We start from the raw sequence: 22780 nt of genomic DNA on the forward strand, positions 1-22780 counted from the left end.
AGTCCCAAAGCATCAGACATACTGTTACAAACCCACAGGTTTCGTTTACTGTGGACTGTCACTTCAAAAGAGCACTTCAGTGAGGCAGGACTGTGATGTTGTTCACTGACTGAGTTGCAGCTTGTTTACCTTTAAAGCAAGGACACAGACAGTCACGGTCAGAAGTCAGAAGAAGTGAGAGAGAACGATAGAGAGAGGAGCGAACCTGAAAAAGGGCAGCAACTCCAGCGTGTCGAAGCTGGGGATTTGGAACTCTGCTATACCCTCAAGGGTGGGTTGATCATCGATCCAGTGCACATCAAACGTGTGGCTGTCACTTCGTATAATCCATAGGAGTGGATTAAGGAATGTCCCGTGGGACCACTCAAAATTAACCCTTGCCTGGGTACGTTATGTGGTAACCCCTTTGAAGACGACATCCCTGTGACAGATCATTCTGGTGGTAGTTGGTATGTGGATTTGGAACAGCTCGATGGAAGATCTTCGACAACTGATATTTATTAATTACCATCGTGGAACCTGTGGAATTCGACGTAATTGCCTTTTCTCTACGTTTCACCCTGGATTACAAATATCTCTCTCCCATCACTCCTTCCGTGGATGAACCGAACTTTCCTACTTTACCATCTCAAGACTCTAAGCTTTGTTTCTCCAAGCTCAACATAGTTTGGGAGCTATATTGCACACATATATACACATAACGCTGTTAACATTTGTTTATCTTGGTTAAGTTACGATATTATAAGTAGATAATAATAAAGATAGTGGTTTTAACATTAAAACCCGACTCAGTGTGAAATCTTTTGCTGCTGGTTTATTTCTAAAACGTTACAGTACGTAACAATACAAATATGCCCTTTAAGACCATAAGACATAGAAACAGAATAAAGCAATTCAGCCCATCATATCTGCTCCACCATTCTATCATGGCTGATTAATTATCCTTCTCAACCCCTATCTCCTGCCTTCTCCCTGTATCCTTTGATGCCCTGACTAATCAAGAACCTGTAGACCTCTGCTTTAAAAATACCCAATAACTTGGCTTCCACAGCCTTCTGCGACAACAAATTCTAGATTCACCACCCTCTGGCTAAAGAAATTCCTCCTAATCTCTGTTCTAAATGGATATCGCTCTATTCTGAGGCTGTGCCCTTTTGTCCGAAACTCACCCACTATTGGAAACATCCTCTCCACATTCATTCTATCTCAGCCTTTCAATATTCAATAGGTTTCAATGAGATCACCCTTCATTCTTCTGAACTCCAGCAAGTACAGGGTCACAGCCATCAACCAATCCTCATACGTTAACCCTTTCAATCACGGGATCATTCTTGTGAACCTCCTCTGGACCCTCTCCAATGCCAGTACATCTTTTCTTAGATAAGGGGCCCAAAACTGGTCACAATACTCCAATGACTCATAAAGCCCCAGCATCACATCTTTGCTTTTATATTCCAGTCCTCTCAAAATGAATTCTCTCTCCCTTGGTACACTTTTGCTCTTAATATATTTATGGAACATTGATATGCTCTTGATGAGTCAGGAGAGAGGCAGGAGAATGGGGTTGAGGTATAATAAATCAGCCATGATGGAATGGTGGAGCAGACCCAATGGGCTGAATGGCCTAATTTTGCTGCTATGTCTTATGGTCCTATGGAGCTGTGCAGGCAGCTTCTCTAACAGCTCCCAGATGCTGCCCTCACAACTCCACAATGAACAGTGACAAGGTGACGTACAAGAGCCAGATAGATCAGCCAGCTGAGTGCTGTCACAGCAACAACTTTGCTCTCAATGTCAGTAAGACCAAAGAGCTTGATTGTGGACTTCAGGAAGGGTAAGACGAGGGAACTCACACTAGTCCTCATTGGAGATCAGCAATGGAAAGTGTGATCAATTTCAAGTTCCTGGGTGTCTACATCTCTGAGGTTCTATCCCAGGGCCCAATATATTGATGCAGCTACAAAGAAGGCACGCCAGCAGCTAGATTTCATTAGAAGTTTGAGGAAATTTACTATGCCACCAGAGACACTCGCATATTTCTATAGGTGCACTGTGGGGAGCATTCTAACTGGCTGGATCGCTGTCTGGTACGGGGTGGGGGGGTGGGAGGCTACTGCATAGGATCAAAATAAGCTGCAGAATGTTGTAAACTTAGTCATCCTAATGACTAAGAGGATGTTCTACGAGTCTGTGGTGGCCAGTGCGATCATGTTTGCTGTTGTGTGCTGGGGCAGCAGGCTGAGGGTGGCAGACACCAACAGAATCAACAAACTCATTCGTAAGGCCAGTGATGTTGTGGGGATGGAACTGGACTCTCTGACGGTGGTGTCTGAAAAGAGGATGCTGTCTAAGTTGCATGCCATCTTGGACAATGTCTCCCATCCACTACATAATGTACTGGTTGGGCACAGGGGTACATTCAGCCAGAGACTCATTCCACCGAGATGCAACACAGAGCGTCATAGGAAGTCATTCCTGCCTGTGGCCATCAAACTTTACAACTCCTCCCTTGGAGGGTCAGACACCCTGAGCCAATAGGCTGGTCCTGGACTTATTTCCTGGCATAATTTACATATTACTATTTAACTATTTATGGTTTTATTACTATTTAATTATTTATGGTACAACTGTAACAAAAACCAATTTCCCCCGGGATCAATAAAGTATGACTATGACTATGACTATCTTCATCATGGGCACTAGCCTCTGTAGCCTCCAGGGCATCTTCAAGGAACAATGCCTCAGAAAGGCGGCAGCCATCGTTAAGGACCCCCACCATGCAGGTCGTGCCCTCTTCTCATTGCTACCTCCGGGGAGGAGGTACAGGAGCCTGCAGGCACACACTCAACACGTCAGGAACAGCTTCTTCCTCTCTGTCATCAGATTTCTGCACGGATAATGACACCATGAGTACTACCAGACTATTTTTCTCTCTGTGTGCTTTTTACTTTAACCTTTTTTATACCCACACACACACACACACTTCTTACTGTAATTTATAGTTTTTTATCCTATGTATTGTGATGTACTGTTGCCACAACAATAACTTTCACAACACGTGTCAGTGATATTGACCTGGAATCTGACTACTATGCTGCCCATATTCCAATCCCTTTCTTCCTTGTGCATCCCTAATGTGAGCCTGAAACTTGCTCCCAACGGACAGGAAAATTTTCCCGCTGCCTCAGAAAAGTTAGCCAACCTCTGAGAGGAGCAGCGATGCCTCAGTGCCCAGGCTTAGGGTGGGATCTGTCCCGAGGACTGAGTAAGCAGCTTACCTGGGAATGCGTTGATGTCAATGACCGCGTGCTGGCCGGTCTGGTTATTAATGATTACGTCAATGCCAAAGAGGGAAATTCCAAGAGCTTCACGCAGGTTCCTGGATATTTTCCTGATGACTTCGTCACTCGGGGGCCTGCAGACACCTTCCACCATGTCCAGCTACAGAAAGCACAAACACTAGTCAGCAACAGAATGAAAGCACACGGCTAATCTCCATAGCTCCATGGAAACAAAGAAGGGTTCTGCATGGTATGGGCCCTTCAGCTCACAATCCTGTGTATTCCACAACCCGTAACCCACCAGTTTTCTATCATCCATGTGTCTGTCTAAGAATCTCTTAAAAATCCCTAATATACCTGTCTCTCCCCACCACACCCAGCACTGTGTATCAGGGACTCATCAGTCTCTGTATCCAATAGCACAGCGCTATTATAAAGAATAGTTTCCTATGTGGGAGACACATGCTTCCATTGAGTTAACAACATTACAACAAAAATATGTCATAAATATCTGTAGATCAAACAATACAGTAAAATGCAGCGCTTGTTTTAGAACATGGGAACATTAACTGCCGATGGTGATTACAGTGAGCTGTGCATTTAATTTATTTTTTACATGGCTTTGTCCAATATGTGATGCTTTTGATTTCCCACAGCTAAGATGTACACGAGAAATAGACGACTCAGCATCTTTTGAAAAAGTTTCAAAGCTCTTTGCCAACCACCTGATTGAATGCCATTGAAGGAGGACGATAGATTGATCAGTGCCAATGGCTTCCCGCGCAATACAGCGCACTTAGAATGAGAACGGTTATCACCTTCAAAAGGTCAGCTAAAAACCGCCACGTCTTTCAAAGGAGAATTCTGTGTTACCCTATAGACCCTTGAGGGGAAATCTTGCCTGACAAATCTGTTGGAATTCCTTGAGGAAATAACAGGCAGAATAGACAAAGGAGAGTCAGTGGATGTTGTTTACCAGGACTTCCAGAAGGCCTGTGACAAGCTGCCACATATGAGGCGGTTTAACAAGAGCCCACTAATACAGAACAGATCCCAGCTTGCAGAGAAGACTGTCTGAATGGCAGGAGGCAAAGAGGGAATAAAGGGAGCCTATTCTGGTTGGCTGCTGGTGACTGGTGGTGTCCCACAGAAGCCAGTTTGGGATCCCTCCTGTCTGCATTATATGTCAATGATTTGGATGATGGAATTGATGGCTTTGTAGCCAAGTTTGTGGACGATGTGAGATAGGTGGAAGAACAGGTAGTACTGAGGAAGCAAGGAGTCTACAGAAGGATTAGACAGATTGGGAAAATAGGCAAAGAAGTGGCAGATAAAATATAGTGTAGGCAAGGGTATGGTCATGCACTTTGGTAGTGGGAATAAAGGCATCGACTACTTTCTCAATGGGGAGAAAATTCAAAGGTCAGAGACGCAAAGGGAGTTGGGAGTCTTTGTGCAGGGTTCCCTAAAGGTTAACTTGCTGGTTGAGTAGATGGTAAGGAAGGCAAATGCAATTTTAGCATTCATTCCGAGAGGACTAGAATACAAGAGCAAGGATGTGATGCTGAGGCTTTATAAGGCACTGGTCAGACTGCACGGTGTACTGTGAGCAATTCTGAGCCCCTTATCTAAGAAAAGATGTGCTGGCATTGGAGAGGATCCAGAGGAGATTCACAAAAATGATTCTAGGAATGAAAGGGTTAATGTACGAGGAGCACCTGATGGCTTTGGGTCTGTGCTTGCTGGAGCTTAGAAGAACGAGAGAGAATCTCAGTGAAGTCTATCGAATATTGAAGGGATTAAATAGAGTAGATGTGTAGAGGATGTTTCCAATAGTGAGTGGGTCTAGGACCAGAGGGAACACCCTCAGAATTCAGAGAGATGTCCCTGTAGAACAGAGATGAGGGAGAATTTCTTTAGCCAGACAGTGGTAAATCTGTGGAATTCATTGTCAGATACGGCTGTCGAAGCAAAGTCATTGCATATAATTAAGACAAGGTCGATAGGTTCTTGATTAGACAGGGTGTCAAAGGTTACGGGGAGAAGGGATAATAAATCAACCATGATGGAATGGTACATCAAGCTTGAGGGCCAGATGGCCTAATTCTTCTCCCATTTCTTATGGACCATGGTGAGGTCTTAGCATCTAACAGCAGGAATAATATCTGGACAGGCTTCTCGAAAGCAGCAAAAGAGAAAACAGTACAAAAAAAACTTTTCACCAGTTTCAAATGACTAGTTCTGGAGAAGATTAATGGCCAACAGTCTGTCATCCTGACTCAGGACTATCAATCTAACTAAAGGTCTTCAAGGGCCCAATGTTGGCAACAATCAGCTACAGAGCGGCGCAGGTTGGATAGGCCCATTAGTGACTGGAATATGCGACAGCTGCCTGACCTAGACCTAGAAACCATGTTTATCTGGCAAATTTTAAATGCCACTGGGTACGTGCTACTCATGAACATACGATACAGTACAAGAACAGGCCCTTTGGCTCATAAAATAGATGCACCATAACTTCCTAACCTTTGAACTCAGTGCCTTGACTAACAAAGGTGATCATGCCATATAGTCATAGTCATACTTTATTGATCCCGGGGGAAATTGGTTAAATGCCTTCTCAACCCCCTATCAACCTGTGCAGTCACTTTCATGGAGCTCTCAATATCCCTGTTTATCAACACTGTTAAGGGTCTTGCCTTAACAATGAATGCACTGTCTCTTTACCTTTAACCTGCCAAGCTGCAACACCTCTCATCTGGCTGGGTTAAAGTCCAGCGGCCATTTCTTTGCCCATATCTGCAAATGATCTTTATCCCGATGTACTCTTTATCAGCCTTCCTCACTATCTATAGCACCACCAATCTTCATATCACTGCAAACTTACTAACCCACCCATCTCCGTTTTCATCCAGGTCATTTATATACACCACAAACAGCAGAGGTCCCAGTACAGATGCCTGCAGAACACCAGTAATCACAGACCTCCAGCCGTTCGACCACCACCCTCTGTCTTCTACAGGAAGCCAGTTCTGAATCCACATGGGCAATTCACCATGGATCCCATGCATCTTAACCTTCTTGAGCCTCCCATGAAGAACAATGTCAAACATCAAGAAAGGCACTAAAGCAAGGCCCACAGCCAATTCCCCACTGGCATATAGACACAGGTGTATCCAGCAGCTGTCTGGATCTATCACCCACAAGGCTAATCCTCGTAAGGGAAGCTCCCCGACAACACAGGCCATTCAACAGCAAGTGCAAGGCCAGCTGACGTGATATGCTTCTGGGCACTGGATCTGAAACCATCTGCGGGAAGAAGTAGAGTAGGGTGGACAGAGAGTACATCGTCCTTGGGTGCTGTCTAGTGGAGTTTGCACTTCCTTCCTGTCACCATACGGGCTGTTAATTGGCAGATGAATTGGGCACTGCATATTTATCTCGAGACTGTTAAAATCAGAAGGGAATTAAGGAGGATGTGGGGAGATAAAGTGGGGTTAATGGAGGATGAGTGTTAATAGGTGACTGAGGGATTTCACCGATGAAGGGCCTCTTCCTCTGAGTCAGAGGTATATCTGCCTCTGACTTTAGCCCTCAGCACTGGCTTTGGAATCCTGTCTCATGGATGAAAGAAAACATGGAGGCCTACGTGGGAGAGAGTTAGATTGATCTTGGGGTAGGTTAAAGGGTCAGCACAACATTGTGGGCCAAAGGGCCTGTACTGCACTGTTATGTTCTATGTTTTATGTTCATTAGGTCTTCCACAAAGCAACACTCACAACACGCTGGAGGAACTCAGCAGGTCGGGCAGCATCCGTGGAAACGACCAGTCGACGTTTCGGGCTGGAACCCTTCGTCAGGACTGTAGAGGGAAGGGGCAGAGGCCCTATAAAGAAGGTGGGGGGAGGGTGGGAAGGAGAAGGCTGGTAGGTTCCAGGTGAAAAACCAGTAAGGGGAAAGATAAAGAGGTAGGAGAAGGGAGGCAGGGAGCTGGTAGGCAGGAAAGGTGAAGAAGGAATAGGGGAAAACACAATGGGTAATAGAAGGAGGCGGAACCATGAGGGAGGTGGTCGGCAGCTGGGGGAGGGGGCAGAGTGAAATAGGGATAGGGGAAGGGAGGGGGAGGGAATTACCGGAAGTTGGAGAATTCTACGTTCATAGAAGCTGGAGACTACCTGGACGGTATATGAGGTGTTGCTCCTCCAACCTGAGTTTGGCCTCATCATGGCAGTAGAGGAGGCCATGTATGGACATATCTGAATGGGAATGGGAAGCTGAGTTGAAGTGGGTGGCTACCGGGAGATCCTGACTGTTGTGGTGGATGGAGTGGAGGTGCTCGACGAAGCGGTCCCCCAATCTGTGTCGGGTTTCACCGATGTAGAGGAGGCCGCACCGGGAGCACCGGATGCAATAGATGATCCCAACAGACTCACAAGTGAAGTGTTGCCTCACCTGGAAGGACTGTTTGGGGCCCTGATTGGTGGCAAGAGCGGAGGTGTAGGGACAGGTGTAGCACTTGCACTTACAGGGATAAGTGCCGGGTGGGAGATCCGTGGGGAGGGACGTGCGGATAAGTGAGTCGCGGAGGGACCGATCCCTGCGGAAAGCGGAGAGGGGTGGAGAGGGAAAGATGTGCTTAGTGGTGGGGTCCTGTTGAAGGTGGCGGAAGTTGCGGAGGATAATGTGCTGGATCCGGAGGCTGGTGGGGTGGTAGGTGAGGACAAGGGGAACTCTGTCCCTGTTGTGGTGGCGGGAGGATGGGGTGAGGGCCGAAGTGCGGGAAATGGAGGAGATGCGGGTGAGGGCATCATTGATCACCGTAGAAGGGAAACCACGATCTTTAAAGAAAGAGGATATTTGAGATGTCCTGGAACAGAAAGCCTCATTCTCGGAGCAGATGCAGAGGAGACGGAGGAACTGGGAATAGGGAATGGCATTTCTGCACATGCCCCAGCATTCTGCACTTCTCTCACTTCACAAGACTTTGCCAGTGCAGAAACATCATTAGGGTTAAACCTATCCACATAGATGGTCTTTCACAAATTTGATGTAAGAGATCAAACCCCACAGGCAATCTTTGAAAGAATGCACATTTTTATCCTCATGGACTGTAAGCTCCATTCTAAGTACTTCAAAATCTCGCCAAAGGGCCGGATGCTTATAGCCAACTTTCTTTCACGGCCTACCACTGAAAATTCACATGACACAAGCACACAGAGGTCCTGACAGCAACACCCAAAACTTCCATTAGCCACTCCACTTGTGAGCTTCGAAGTACAAATTATACAACCCTGAGATTCGTCTACTTACAGGCAGCCGTAAAAACAAGGAAGTTTATTAATTAGGTGGGGTTAGCCATGGAAAAGGAACAAACCACCCAGTTTATCCTATGCAACACACATCAAAGTTGCTGGTGAACGCAGCAGGCCAGGCAGCATCTCTAGGAAGAGGTACAGTTGACATTTCGGGCCGAGATGCTGCCTAGCCTGCTGCATTCACCAGCAACTTTTATGTGTGTTGTTTGAAATTCCAGCATCTGCAGATTTCCTCGGGTTTGCAGTTTATCCTGTTTATTTGTTTATTTAGAGATACAGTATGGAACAGGTCTTTCTGGCCCACCAAGCCAAACTGCCCAGCAAACCTCCAATTTAACCCCAGCTTAATCACAGCACAATTTGTATTGACCAATTAACCTACTAACCAGCATGTCTTTGGACTGTGGGAGCAAACTGGAGCACCTGGAGGAAACCCACGCAGTCACGGGGAGGATGTGCCATCTCTTTACTAGATACACTGGAATGGGACTGCGAACTCTGGAATTCCCTGAGCTGTAACAGTATTGCACTAACTGCTAAACACCAGTGGCACCCACAACCCTTCCCTACACACTGACGTGCTTTCTTACAGCAGAGCTCACGAACACACGAGCTGAAAAGAAAAAGTTTTATCAGAAGTAACAACTTACTGCTGTTAAATCAGATGAAGACTCTGGTTTTGACACGTTGTGGCTGTTGAAGAATATTGTTTTTCTGTCTGTAATCAATGGAAATTTGACAAAATGTAAGTTAATTACCTGCACAAAGTTATCCATATATCTATGAACAAATTGGGTCTGCAACAGACTTCAGGGCACCTAAAGTATTCACTGCCAAAGGTTAAATACCAAGCAAGGATCAATTACTCCTGTTCAATCTCTTACTTTGGTGGAGTGGTTGCCACGGTAGAAGCATCACTCCTGATACTTCTCAGCAAACAAATGGATCGGACTTTGTCTACAAAGGGGGATGCAGAACAGGTGTACATTCCTCCATTTGATAATCAGGGAAAGGAGACAACAGAATTCAAAATTGCATCTAAAACACAGCCCTCAATTCATGGCCTATAGGATCAGCCATTGAATTAATTCAGTCAGATTGCTAGCAAGCTGTAAACTCAGCTAGCTCCATCATGGGTACTAGCCTCCCCAAAATCGAGGACATCGTCACAAGGTGATGCCTTAAAAAGGCAGCATCCATCATTAAAGACTCCCATCACCCAGGATGTGCCCTCTTCTCATTGTTATCCCAGGGTCCAGTGAGTGTTGGGAGTGTCACCCCCTCGGGAACTACCCCAGAGTATGTGCCCTCTTCTCATTGCTACCATCAGGGAGGAGGTACAGGAGCCTGAGTACACACACTCAACATTTCAGGAACAGCTTCTTCGCTCCACCATCAGATTTCTGAATGGACAATCAACCCGTGAATACCACCTCACTGTTTTGTTCTTCCTTTGCTCTTTTTGCACTGGTATTAAATTTATTAAATATACGTTGTGTTATTGTAATTTATAGGGTTTTAAAATGTACTGCTGCCACGGAACAACAAATTTCACGGTGTACATCGTGACACTAAAGCTGGTTCCGATTGTGAAGTGACATCTGGTGTTAGCCCAGCAGGGTAACCCCACAACTAACCTGAAACGCCAGAGGAGAAGTTCTTCAGTGATGGCCGCTCCACCACACTGTACGACTCGCCCACAACAAACACTTTGTGCAGAACAGCATTGTGGTTTATAAAGCTCTGGATAACACACTGGGGTTTTATGTCTTTCAGACCATCCTCACTGAAAATTATCGCCATCTGTAAAAACAATTTGACTCTGTCATTAAGTACTACAATTACAGCCATTCCCTCATTCTTTCTCCAGGATCCATAGACACCTGATCCTTTTAACACAAGTAGTACAGTTATTGTGGAGCTGCAGTGGCCCGCATTCAATCCCAGCTTCAGCAGGTGCCTTTGTGGATGAGTACATTCTCTCTGTGCCTACACGAGTTTCTCCTCCAAGGCCCCTGTTTGATCTGACTGTTTTACTTGTTATTTTCTTTGCAGTTTAACAATTAATTTCCTGCTTGTATTCTAAGTAGTCTTTATATACAAGTAACTGTTCAGTATGCTTCCTAGTGGTCACAACATGTATGTGCCATCATTTTGCTTCTAAATTCCTTTGCTTAGCAGGCCTCTATCACTGACTGTTTCAATTTTCCTTTGTTCTATTGATGCTAAATGAAACAACCATGAAGTATCAAGTTTTATGCCTCTTTTCTGATTGCTGAAAGAATCTTAGAATCATCAGAACACAGCACCCCACATGCCCAGAACATGTAGGTTAGTTGGCCACTGTAACTTGCCCCTCCTGCAAGTTGGTACAGAACTGATTGGAATTTGGGGGAGTAATTAGTAGTGGATTGATCTGTGAGCTAGCATAGTTTCAGTGGGCTGAAAGGCCTCCTCCTGTAAGGAAGTATGGAAAGATTTTCAGTTTTATTCAGTTCTTACAAGCTTTATAGTACTAATCACCCCAACACCATTTCTGGATGTGCCCTATCTGCCCTCAGTGTTGGCAGTGATTGGCAATGCAGGTTTCTGCCTCAGGGCAGAAAGAACTTCCACTGCCATTCTCACCTGCAGTTTGACACAGCTCGAGCAGTCATGAATAAAGACAGGCTAGTGTTAGAGCGACAGGGAAGTACCCTGTGGTTGTTTCCACAAGCAGCACAGGCCCTTGGAAAGGGGGCCTGCTCTTCTTTTAGCACTGCCAAGGTGTTCCTCAGGGCCAAGAGAAGAGCTGACAGGAGGCTTGATTTAACGGTACCAGTTCTGATGATGCTATATTTCTGCGGACAGTCAGTCTAGATAAAGGGTTCCCAAGCTGGGGTCGACTGGCCCTCTGCTTAATGGTATTGGTCCATGGTATATAAAACAAAATTGGAAACCCATGATCTAGATTGAGTGTTCATGTCTCAGTGCTGGTCTCGGACCAGCACACAAAAGTCAGCATGGTACCATTGTTCAAAACCTATACACAAACTGTCAACAGTATAGTATGGAGGAGCTTCTGCACAGGATTGTAAAACATTGTAAACTCAGCCAGCTCGCTTACGGGCCTATATCACGTGTCCCCAGACAGACCCTTTACTCCCAGCTTAAATATTAAAGGTGGTCACTGAGGAAATGCTTCAAAGATGACATCAAAATCTGCCTGAAGATATTCAAATATTACAGCTAAAAACTGGGAAAACACAGCACTCAATAGATAGACCTGGAAGAAATTTGTTCAAGAGGGAGATGTGCGACACGAGAACGACGTTCACAGTGCCACAGAGAACAAGCAACCACTGTGAAAGGAGAGACTGAACAATCAAAAGACCCGACCAGTCACCAGAGACACCACTTACTCGTGTCCACACTGCACCAGAGTGTGTGGATCCCAGATCAGCCTGTACAGACACCCGAGGACCCATAAATAGACAACACCATAGAACATCATACTCAACTCAAATAATAGATAGAAGTTCTAAAGTTCAAAGTAAATTTTATTATCAAAGTACATATATGTCAACCCTGAGATTAATTTTCCTGCAGGTATAATAAACCTATAGAGCAGTAGCTATAATAGGATCAATGAAAGATCTAGAATGCAGAAGACAACTGTGCAAATGCAAATATAAATAAATAGCAATAAATAATGAGAACCTGGGATAATGAGATAAAGAGTCCTTAAAGAGAGATCATTAGCTGTGGGAACATCTCAAAGGATGGGCAAGTGAGTGTAATTATCCCCTTTTGTTCAAGAGCCTGATGGTTGTGGGGTAGTAACTGTTCATGAACCTGGTGGTGCGAATCCCGATGCTCTTGTACTTTCTACCTGATGGCAGCAGTGACAAGAGAGCGTGTCCTGGGCAGAGGCAGAGGAACACAGTGTGCACTTACTCCCAATAATGGTTGGTGATGACACTTATCAGCTCCTGCCCGAGAAGCAATGTGGATCTGCTCCAGTTTACTTACCGTCACAACAGATCAACAGCACGTGCCATTTCATTGGCTCTTCACTCCACTTCGGAACATCTGGACAGTGAAGATGCATACCACATTTCATTGACTATAGCACGGCATTCAATACTATCATCCTCTTAAAAACTAATCAAGAAGGTTCAAGACCTCAATACCTCCTTGTGCAAGTGGATCCTTGATTTCCTCACTTGCAGACCCCAGTGAGATCAGATTGGTGACAACATCTCCTCCACAGTCCTCCATCACCACAGCTGCACCATAAGGCTATGTGCTTAGCCCCCTGTTCTAATCGCTTTACACTTATGATGAGTGGCTAAGCACAGCTCCAATTCCATATTTAAATTTGCTGATGACACCACTGCTGTAGGCCGAATCAAAGGTGGTGATGAATCAGCATATGAGAGAAGATTGAAAGAAGGAACAAGCGTCTCAGGACCTAAACCACCAGGTTCAGAAACAGTTATTACTCCTCAACCATCAGGCTCTTGAACAGAGGGATAACTTCACTCAGTTTCACTCACCCCATAACTGAACTCTCCCCACAACCCATGGAGTCACTTTCAAGAACTCTTCATCTCATATTTTTAATATCTATTATTTCTTTTTTCTTTTTATTTTTGCAATTGCACAGTTTGTTGTATTTTGCACATTGATTGTCAGCTCTGTTGTTGTGGGCTTTTATTGATTGGATTCTGTTTCTTGTATTTACTGTGAATGCCCACAAGAAAACAAACCTCGGTTTAGATAGTGATACTGTGAACTACATTGTGTTGGGAATTCTGGTGCCATCTAGTGGCCTTGCCAAGAAGTACAAGTGCAACATATCAGATGACTTCTGCAAACTTATCCTGTTGCCGGGGGATTATCCTAAAAAATACATTGATTGTATAATTTTCTTGATGAAGTCTCACATTTCCACATTAACCATTTGTCAGCAACAACAGCGAAACACTTGTGCAGGTCACAGAGACTGTTGCACAGACTTCAGTGCAGACACAGGTGAGGAGGACTGTTAATCTACGATGGTGCATCATTTAATTCTACAGATCCCGCTTGATTTACAAAGAGCAAGAAATATCGACAGTTTAGTTTGTGGTGCACAGGAAAAATTTGAAGGAGAAGTGCTACAATAGGGAAAAGAGAAAAAAAAACTTTTGATGTGCAGGGATGCAGTGGCTTCTCTGACCCCCAATAATGGAGTTAGTTTTAAATTCTTAATGTTTCAAAGTTTCTAGTCATGGATTTCAGTACTTATTGTGTTTTCTTTCATTATTATCGTATTCTTTGTCTTATTGCGGTTATTTTTGTGCTGCATTAGATCCGGAGTGACAATGATTTTGTTCTCCTTTCCTTGTGTACTGGAAATGACCGGAAACAATCTTAAACTTGAATCACTAACTGCGAAAGGGATGGTACAATGGTGCAGCTTCGGTGACATTGGATACTGTCTGTGTGGAGTTTGCACCAACTTCCTCTCACATGCCAAAGACGTACAGATGAGAAGGGTAATCGGCCACTGCAAATAAACCCCTAGTGACAGCAGAATCAGGTAGGAGTTGATGGATGTGCGAGAGAGAATAGGTTGAATGGAAGTAAGGGAAGGATGGGATTGCTTTGTGCGCTGGGAGACAGACGGTGGGCAGAATACCCTCCTAGCAGAATCAGAATCAGGTTCATCATCACTGACATACATCATGACATTTATTGTTTTGCGACAGCAGTATTTTACAATAATTATTTTTTTAAACTACCAGTTACAATAACTATATATATAGTTGAACTTTGCAACTTTTCTCCTTGGAGCGATGGAGGATGAGAGGTGACCTGATAGAGGTGTATAAGATGATGAGAGTCATTGATCGTGTGGATAGTCAGAGACTTTTTCCCAGGGCTGAATTGGCTGGCACGAGAGGGCACAGTTTTAAGGTGCTTGGAAGTAGGACAGAGGAGATGTCAGGGGTAAGTTGTTGTTGTTTTTCTGACACAGAAAGTGTTGAGTACGTGGAATGGGTTTCTGGCGATGGTGATGGAGACAGATACGATAGGGTCTTTTAAGAGACTCCTGGACAGGTACATGGAGCTCAGAAAAATAGAGGGCTATGGGTAACCCTAGGTAATTTCTAAAGTAAGGACCTATTCGGCAAAGCTTTGTGGGCCGAAGGGCCTGTATTGTGCTGTAAGTTTTCTGTTTCTATGTAAGTAAATTAAATAAATAGTACAAAAAGAGAATTAAAAAAAAACAATAGTGAGGTAGTGCTCATGGATTCATTGTCCATCCTGAAGTCTGTGGCAGAGGGGAAGAAGCAGTTCCTGAAACATTGAGAATGTGCCTCCAGGCTCCTATACCCTCCTCCGTAATGGTAGCTTGAGAAGAGGGCATATTCTGGGTAGCGGGGGTTCCTAATGACAGAGGCCACCTTTCGAAGGTGTCCTCGATGCTGAGGAGCCCATGTCCATGCTGAGGTTGCAACACACTGCGTCTTTCACCCATCCAGTGCAGTGGTCCCTCCATACCATGCAGGGATCCAACCAGATCTCCACCGGATCTGAGAAAAATATGAAACGTAAAAAAAACCACAAGGCCTTGATTTTTAATTTTTGCTTAGTTTGGAGTTTGCTTTTAGTATTTGTCAATAATTAGTTTATTCTAATCCTCACAGGAAGAAATGCAGAAAAAGGGTGCAGAGTGAAATTGGACATTCAATGTCCCATTAACATTAAAATTTACCACCATCCACAATGTCACCACATGCACATTCATGACAATGGAACCTCAGATATATGAAGTAATAAATAATCTGGCAGAGGAACTCAGGTAGCCGAGTGGAATCTGGGAGGTGGGAATGCATGTTGTTCCAGATTCCAGCATCTTGTATCTCCACAGATACGAGGTTGATCAGTAAAAATATTTCAAAAGCCAAGTGCATCTTTCTTACAGCAGATTCTTAATGGTTGCAAATTCTACATGTCTGACACAAAATACTCTGCAGATGCTGGGGTCAAAGCAACACGCACAACACGCTGGAGGAACTCAGCAGGTCGGGAAGCATCCATGGAAACGATCAGTCACGGATGCTGCCCGACTTGCTGAGTTCCTCCAGCGTGTTCTACATGTTTGACAGCATTTACTGCTATGGTATTTTATTGAGGTGCTTACTTTCATTACATAAACACAGGAGATTCTGCAGATGTTGGATGACTTGAGCAACATGCACACACAAAGTGCTGGAAGAACTGAGCACGTCAGGCAGCATCTACGGAGGGGAATAAACAGACGATAAAATCTGAAATTTTCACCAGGAATTAAATGGAAGCCGCCAGAATAAGAAGATGGGGAGAAGGGAAGGAGGGCAAGCTGGCAGGTGATAGTTGAAGCCAGGTGAGGGGGAAGATAGGTGAATCGGGGAGGGGAGATGAATGTAGAAGCTTGGAGGAGATAGATGGAAGAGGAAAAAGGTTGAAGACAGAATCTTCTTCAGCCCTTCACCTCTTCCAACACAAAATCAACACAAAGAGTTTTGCATTTATTGATTTAAGTCCAGAAGATATGAAAAGCCACAGTTTAAGCACACTGCCTTGTACAGCTTCTTTAAATCAAAGGACAGGAGTTACCAAGGCTAAAACAAAGGCCAAACAGCACTGTTCTAGAGAAAAGTAGCCTTAAAAACTTTCTGTTAAATGTTTAGAAACATAGCCAGTTCAAATCCAGTACCAACAATGTTTATTCAAACAGCCAGAACTATTACAAAGCCTTTGCCTAACTGTTGCTTTTATTGCAGATTGGTATCTTTGGAGAGGATGTTAACACTGAAGAATGTGGATTAAAAAGATTGCAAGAAAAAAGCAGGTCAATAACCAAGATAGAGACAGCTCTGAGGCAATGATTAAAATGGTAAGAGTAATAGATCTCACAAACAGAACACAGTGTAATACGAGTTATTAGATCAACACACAGCATGACTGGGAAAGGAGCTGATGACTATATGAACTCTCTGTTACATTGTTTAGAAACATAGCCAATCCAAACCTGATGCCACCTCGTACACAGAACTCACACCAGTCCTCATCGAGGAGTCGGGGTGGAAAAAGTGAGCAGCTTTAAGACCATGGTTGTTAACCTCTTAGTAGATTTATCCTGAGCACAAGACATTTATGCAATCACAAAGGTAGTATGCCAACTCTCTACTTCATTAGGAGTTTGTAGAGATTTGGTACATCACCAAAAACTCTTGTAAATTCCACAGACGTACCATGGAGAGCATTCTGACTAGTTACATCACGGGCAGGTAAGGAATCTCCACACTCTGACTGGTTACATCATGGGCAGGTAAGCAGTCTCCAGTGCTCAGGATCACAAGGAGGGCTGTCGACTCCGCCGGTTCCATCATGGGCACAACCCTCCCTCCCTCCCTGCCATCGAGGCCATCTTCAAGAAGCAATGCCTCTAGAAGGTGGCCTACACTATTAAAGACAGTCACCAACTGGGACACATCATCTCCGCATTACTACCAGCAGCAGCCTGAAGACCCACACTCAGTTTCCTCCCCTTTGTCATCTGATTTCTTAATGGTCCATGAAGTATTTATTTTCTAACTCAGAGTAACTTTTATGCCTTGCATTGTACTGCAGACTGTAATAGTGACCATAACCCAGTAGTATGTCATGTAAAAGTAAAACTTAAAAAACTAAAGAAACAAAAACCTGAACAATCCCTTGACTACTTGCAATTAATTAAAGAAGAAAACTTACGACAAACATTTACAATTGAAATAAGGAATAGATTTCAAAGTCTAGAAATAGAATCTGTGAAGATGATAGCAAGCATGTAGAAATGAAATTTAACTCTCTAAAGGAAGCCTTGGTAGAATCAGCAAAGTCAGTAATTCCTAAAAAAGAAAAAGCACAAAGAATAAATGGATGACAGATGAAATCAAAAATCTAACGGAAGAAAGGAGACGGAAGAAAGCAAATGCTATAGAATGTAAGTCCTTAGATAAAAAAGTTAGAAGCTTATGTCAAAAAGCCAAAGAAGAATGGTTAAACCAGGAATGTGAGCAAACAGAAAGAATCCCTATTACTGATCCAAAAAGGTTACATCAACAAATCAAGAATATCGCTGGTAAAAAGCTCCTCTGTTCTTCAGGTGGATGTTTGAAAGCAGAGGACGGTACCATTATCATGAAAAAAGATGAGATTATGAATAGATGGACTGAGTATATTCAGGAATTGTTTGAAGATGATCGAGGCAAAAAAACAGAAATTAAGAAAAACATTGAAGGTCCAAGTATTTTAAAATCTGAAGTTCGTAATGCAATAAATAAGATAAGGAAAGGAAAGGCAGCAGGTCCTGATGAATTAGTAATAGAACAAATTATCACCCTTGAAGATTATGGAATTGAAAAACTTACTGATTTAATCAATGACATTTATGAGACTGGAATAATACCAGAAGAGATGAAAAAATCAGTATTTATCACTCTTCCTAAGAAACCTGGAGCAACAGAATGTGAATTACATAGGACCATAAGTTTAATGAGACATATCACCAAGATACTTCTAAGAATTTTGATGACAAGAGCTAAAAGTAAGATACAAGCTGAAATAGGCAAAGAACAATGTGGTTTTGTGAAAGAGAAAGGTACAAGAAACGCGATATTGATGTTAAGGATACTATCAGAACGAGCTATTCAAGTGCAAAAAAGATTTGTTTGTTTTATCGACTACACAGAAGTATTTGTTAAAGTGAAGCACAATAAGTTATTTGAAATATTACAGAAAACTCTAGATCTAGATTCAAAAGACCTCCACCTAATCAGAAATCTGTACTGGGAACAAACTGCCGCTGTAAGAATAGATAGAGAAGTGAGTCAGTTTACAAAAATCAAGAGAGGCGTTAGACAAGGGTGTGTTTCCTCCCCTGATTTGTTTAATGTGCACAATGAAACAATATTACAAAAAATAAGAGACATCTTGGGAATCAAAGTTGGCGGTGAAAACATCAATAATTTCAGATATGCAGATGATACTGTGTTAATTGCAAGTACGGAGGAAGAACTACAAAACTTAATTGATATAATTGTTGATGCAAGTGCAAAAATGGGTCTATCAACTGCAAAAAGACAGAATGTATGATACAGAATGTATGATGATATCCAAAAAGAAGGAGAATCCTATCTGCAGGCTGAGAATAAACGGGGAAGACATAAAACAAGTAAAGAAGTTTTGCTACTTAGGAAGCTGGGTGACATCAGATAGCAAGTGTGACATGGACATCAAGAGAAGAATAGAGATGGCAAAAGACGAGAATGAAGAGTATACTGACCAATACTAAATTAGGCATGACAACCCGCCTCAGAGTACTGAAACGTTACGTTTATCCAGTTATGTTATATGGCTCAGAATGTAGGGCAATATCTAGTAAAATGAGGAAACGAATTGTAGCAGCAGAGATGTGGTTTTGAGGAGGATGCAAAGAATATCATGGATGAAACAAATATCTAACGAGGATGTCATGAACAGAGTAAACACAGAAAGAGAAATAATGTATGAGACCATGAAAAGGCAACGTAACTTCATTGGACATGAAGTTAGAAGGAGGAGTTAGAAAGAGGAGTTAGAATGCACAGTAATTATGGGAAAGATTGAAGGGAAGAAAGCAAGAGGAAGACAAAGACAAATGATGATGGAGACAGCAGCCAGAGAACTGGAAATGAATTCCAATGAATTGATCCACTTGACCCGAAACAGGAGTGTGTGGTCCATGGCAGTCAAAGCTCAAACTGGGCACGGCACCTGATGATGATGATTGTACTGCTGCCGCAAAACAACAAATTTCACTGCACACCTGTGATAATAAATAATTCTGATTTCTGTTAATGCAAGATAATGGAACATTTCTTTGATTGATGTTTGTGAGTAAGTGTTTCTGATTAACAGAATTCCATGCATTGGCCTTGAACCAACCAACACGTCTCCTGTATGACTTCTCATAAAGTATCCCTGCACGTACCCTAGAATACACAGGAGTGTCAACTGAGAGCTCACAGAAAGGTACGAACAGCAGCAAAAACTGTCTTCTAAAGCACCGGGTGCTGACAGAAAACCTGACACAATCATTTTTGCCAGCTGATTGCAAGCACGTCCTTACCAGAAAGACATTGTACATAACAGCTGGATAGCTGGACGCACAGGGCGCTTGGCACATAGCACCTGGACAGATGACTGTAGTACACTCTCTTGCAAGAGAGCAGCTAAGGAAAAAAGCTATTCCTTCAACTGCTGGCAAACTTTCTAATTGTGCACTGGAAATTTACTTCCTGTTGTGTACCATATGACCCATGTCAGTCTTTGACTTCGGTTCACGCTGGACAAGGAGAGTGGTAAACAATAATTCTGACCAAGTCTACGATGTCTGGGGAAGCCAATCCATCACAGGAGTTCACGGCTGAAGAATGTATGTCCACTGACATCTGAGCTAAAGCCTGGGATGTCACAACAATGGGCTCAGTCCAGGAGTTGATATTATTGGTAGTAGCGTCACCTCAGTAAAATCTGGTCCAAGAGGCTCCATTCTGCAGGAGAGTCCACCGTGAAACTGCTCTCGACCCCCGGTGCCTGCCATCTCTCAAAGCACAAGGTGCCTTTTTAAATTATTTGTTATTCACTTGGAGACATAGCACGTTTTCGGGCACGTGGCGCTCATCAGCCAGCCTAGAAGGAAAACTCTGATTTTAAACCTCCGCTGCCTTGCGGCCATACCCACTTCGGGAGTAAACCCCGAGGAAGAAATCCGGAGCCAGGGTCCCGAAGGCAGTTTGATGTTGTTTATAACTTCACTCTGGCACTCTGCGACAACACTGGTGCCGAGCTATATCCGCACTTGCCCTTCCCTTGGACTACATCAGTGACGCGGAGACAGGGAGTCCACTCCATGGGCAACAGCCGGTCCTTCAAATCTTCCCGCCCAGGCCTGCACCCTGGAGAGGACACAGTCCAGCAGAGGCGCAAACCCGTGATCCCCTGGGGTCGACGGCTGCCGACTACTACAGCACATTATCAGGCCCTTCCAGCCCAATGAGCTCGCACCGCCCAACTGCACCCATGGGACCATTAACCTGCTAATTGTACGTCTTTGGGCTGTGGGAGGGACCTGCAGAACACGGAGGAAACCTACGCAGTCGCGGGGAGAACGTACAGACTCCTTACAGACAGCGGTGAGAACAGAACCCGGTCTCCTGGTGCTGTGATAGCGTTACTTTACCCACGGTGTTACCGCGTCACCCCGAAGAGTTCCATCGCTATTGTTTTATTCATCTTGCTTTACACCTAACTGTAAATGAATCATCTCCACACAACAATAGACATCCCAAGGCAACAGGGGCCAAAACAGAGATCATTAGTCCTAATACTGGAACCTAAACCTATTGTTAGTTTTGATACCATCAGCAAAGCATCTTAACACAGCATGAAGATCCAATATTATGTCTAGTATTTAATGTGTATAGTTCATCAGTGACTACAATTCCCACCAAGTGTTAGCATTTTAAACAGTGACAACTAGCTCTAGATTATTTCACAAAGGCAGGATGATAGTGCAGTGGTTAGCACAATGTTTTACAGTACCAGTGACCATTGGGTTCGATTCCCATCATCACCTGTTAGGAGTTACTACTTTCTCCCTGTGACCGTGTGGGTTTCCTCCAGGTGCTCCAGTTTCCTCCCACAGTCCAAAGACTTACTGGTTAGTAGGTTAATTGGTCGTTGTAAATTGTCCGATATTAGGCTAGGGCTGAATTGAGGTTGCTGGCGGGCGCGGCTCAAAGGGGCGAGAGGGTCTATTCTGTGCTGTATCCCAATAAGTAAGTATATAAACAAGGAACTTCCTCTCCGTCTCCATCCCGTCAAGAACTTCAGGCTTTCAATAAGTCACACTCCAGTGATGACAGAGTGAGCCCATCCCACCTTTTGCCAGCAGTTAACCTACTATTCTATGCACTGGTCCAGGAAACCGCCACCAGCTACTCGCAAAGTAAGTGTGAAGGTGGACTTGAAGCATCGAACTGAGAGTCAGCTAGACTCAAGGGTCCAAAAATCCTCCTCCTGCTTTTGTTCCAAATATACTTATCACATTAATGACACCAATAAAAGAATGTTTCTCAGCAAGTCGGGAAGCACTGATGGAAGAGAATAAGCAGTTGATGTTTCTCAGAATGAAGGGTCCTGGCTCAAAACAGCAACTGTTTATTCCCCTCCATGGATGCAACTTGAATTTCTGAGTTCTTCCAGCATTTTGTGTGTTACTCCGGATTTCCAGCATCTGCAAAATCTCCTATGTTTAAGAGTGCCTCTCTGTCCTTTAGTTTATTCAGTGTCAAGCCGAATGTTGCCTAGGCACAATACTTACTTATTTATGTTGCCTTTTCATCTTTTGGACTGTGCATTCTGTGCTAACTTTACAAAGAGACCCATATTTGGAACTTCCGCAGCCAAGTCAGAGAACAGACACTGAGCTGTAACTGGCTCCAAAATGCTTCATCCACCCATCCAGAAGACTTGCAGAATTGGCATGTTTAGTCAGCCTGAACAGATCTTCACTGCTGACGAAGGACAGCGTGGACCGGGTGTCTGGGTACTTCAAGCCTGACTGGAGTTGTAAGAACAAGCCACGGATTTCAAGCTGGACAGCATCCAATTAGCTACAGACGGAGGCTGCATTTTGGCCACGATCTCACTACAGCTACAGAACTAGCAGAATTTTGAGAAGTATCTCTGTAACAGTCCCGAATTCTGACGTTCCTGGAGTCCTGCCGAAAAAATTCACAAAGGGCCATGATCTCAGTGACTCTGAGGAACTGGAGTCCCTAAAGGGCAAACAGCTTTGAAGCAACTCTCAAGTCTAAAAACAGAATGCCAGTGCCATAACAAGATGCACTTATACAGAAATTCTAACCAAGCAAAGAGCAGTTGTCATTGATAGCAAGGGGCCATGAGTGGAAGAGAAGTAACTTGTTGTTCTAATTATGTCGAGTCCCAGTAAGGCTGTATGTAGAATAACATGCACTGATCTTGACTTCCTAAGCCAAAGAAGGGCACATGTATATTTGTGGGATCACAATGACCAATTAACCTACTAACAGGTATGTCTGTGGACTGTGCTGGGAAAACTGA

The 22780-nt window shown here is 43.9% G+C and overlaps 1 protein-coding gene across 5 annotated transcripts in view; it reads right to left on the reverse strand.

Moving 5' to 3' along the window:
• LOC134344020 (inositol-tetrakisphosphate 1-kinase-like) overlaps nucleotides 1–22780 on the reverse strand; it is a 314618-nt gene that overhangs the window by 6471 nt on the left and 285367 nt on the right. For all 5 annotated transcript variants that reach the window (XM_063043114.1, XM_063043133.1, XM_063043124.1 and 2 more), the window contains 3 exons: nucleotides 10234–10399; nucleotides 9247–9314; nucleotides 3279–3441 (listed from right to left, as the gene is read on the reverse strand). In XM_063043114.1, the coding sequence (XP_062899184.1) occupies nucleotides 3279–3441; nucleotides 9247–9314; nucleotides 10234–10399 (397 nt within the window). The remainder of the gene's footprint in view (nucleotides 1–3278; nucleotides 3442–9246; nucleotides 9315–10233; nucleotides 10400–22780) is intronic.

The sequence above is a fragment of the Mobula hypostoma genome, chromosome 1, assembly GCF_963921235.1.
Source record: "Mobula hypostoma chromosome 1, sMobHyp1.1, whole genome shotgun sequence".
NCBI lineage: Eukaryota > Metazoa > Chordata > Chondrichthyes > Myliobatiformes > Myliobatidae > Mobula > Mobula hypostoma.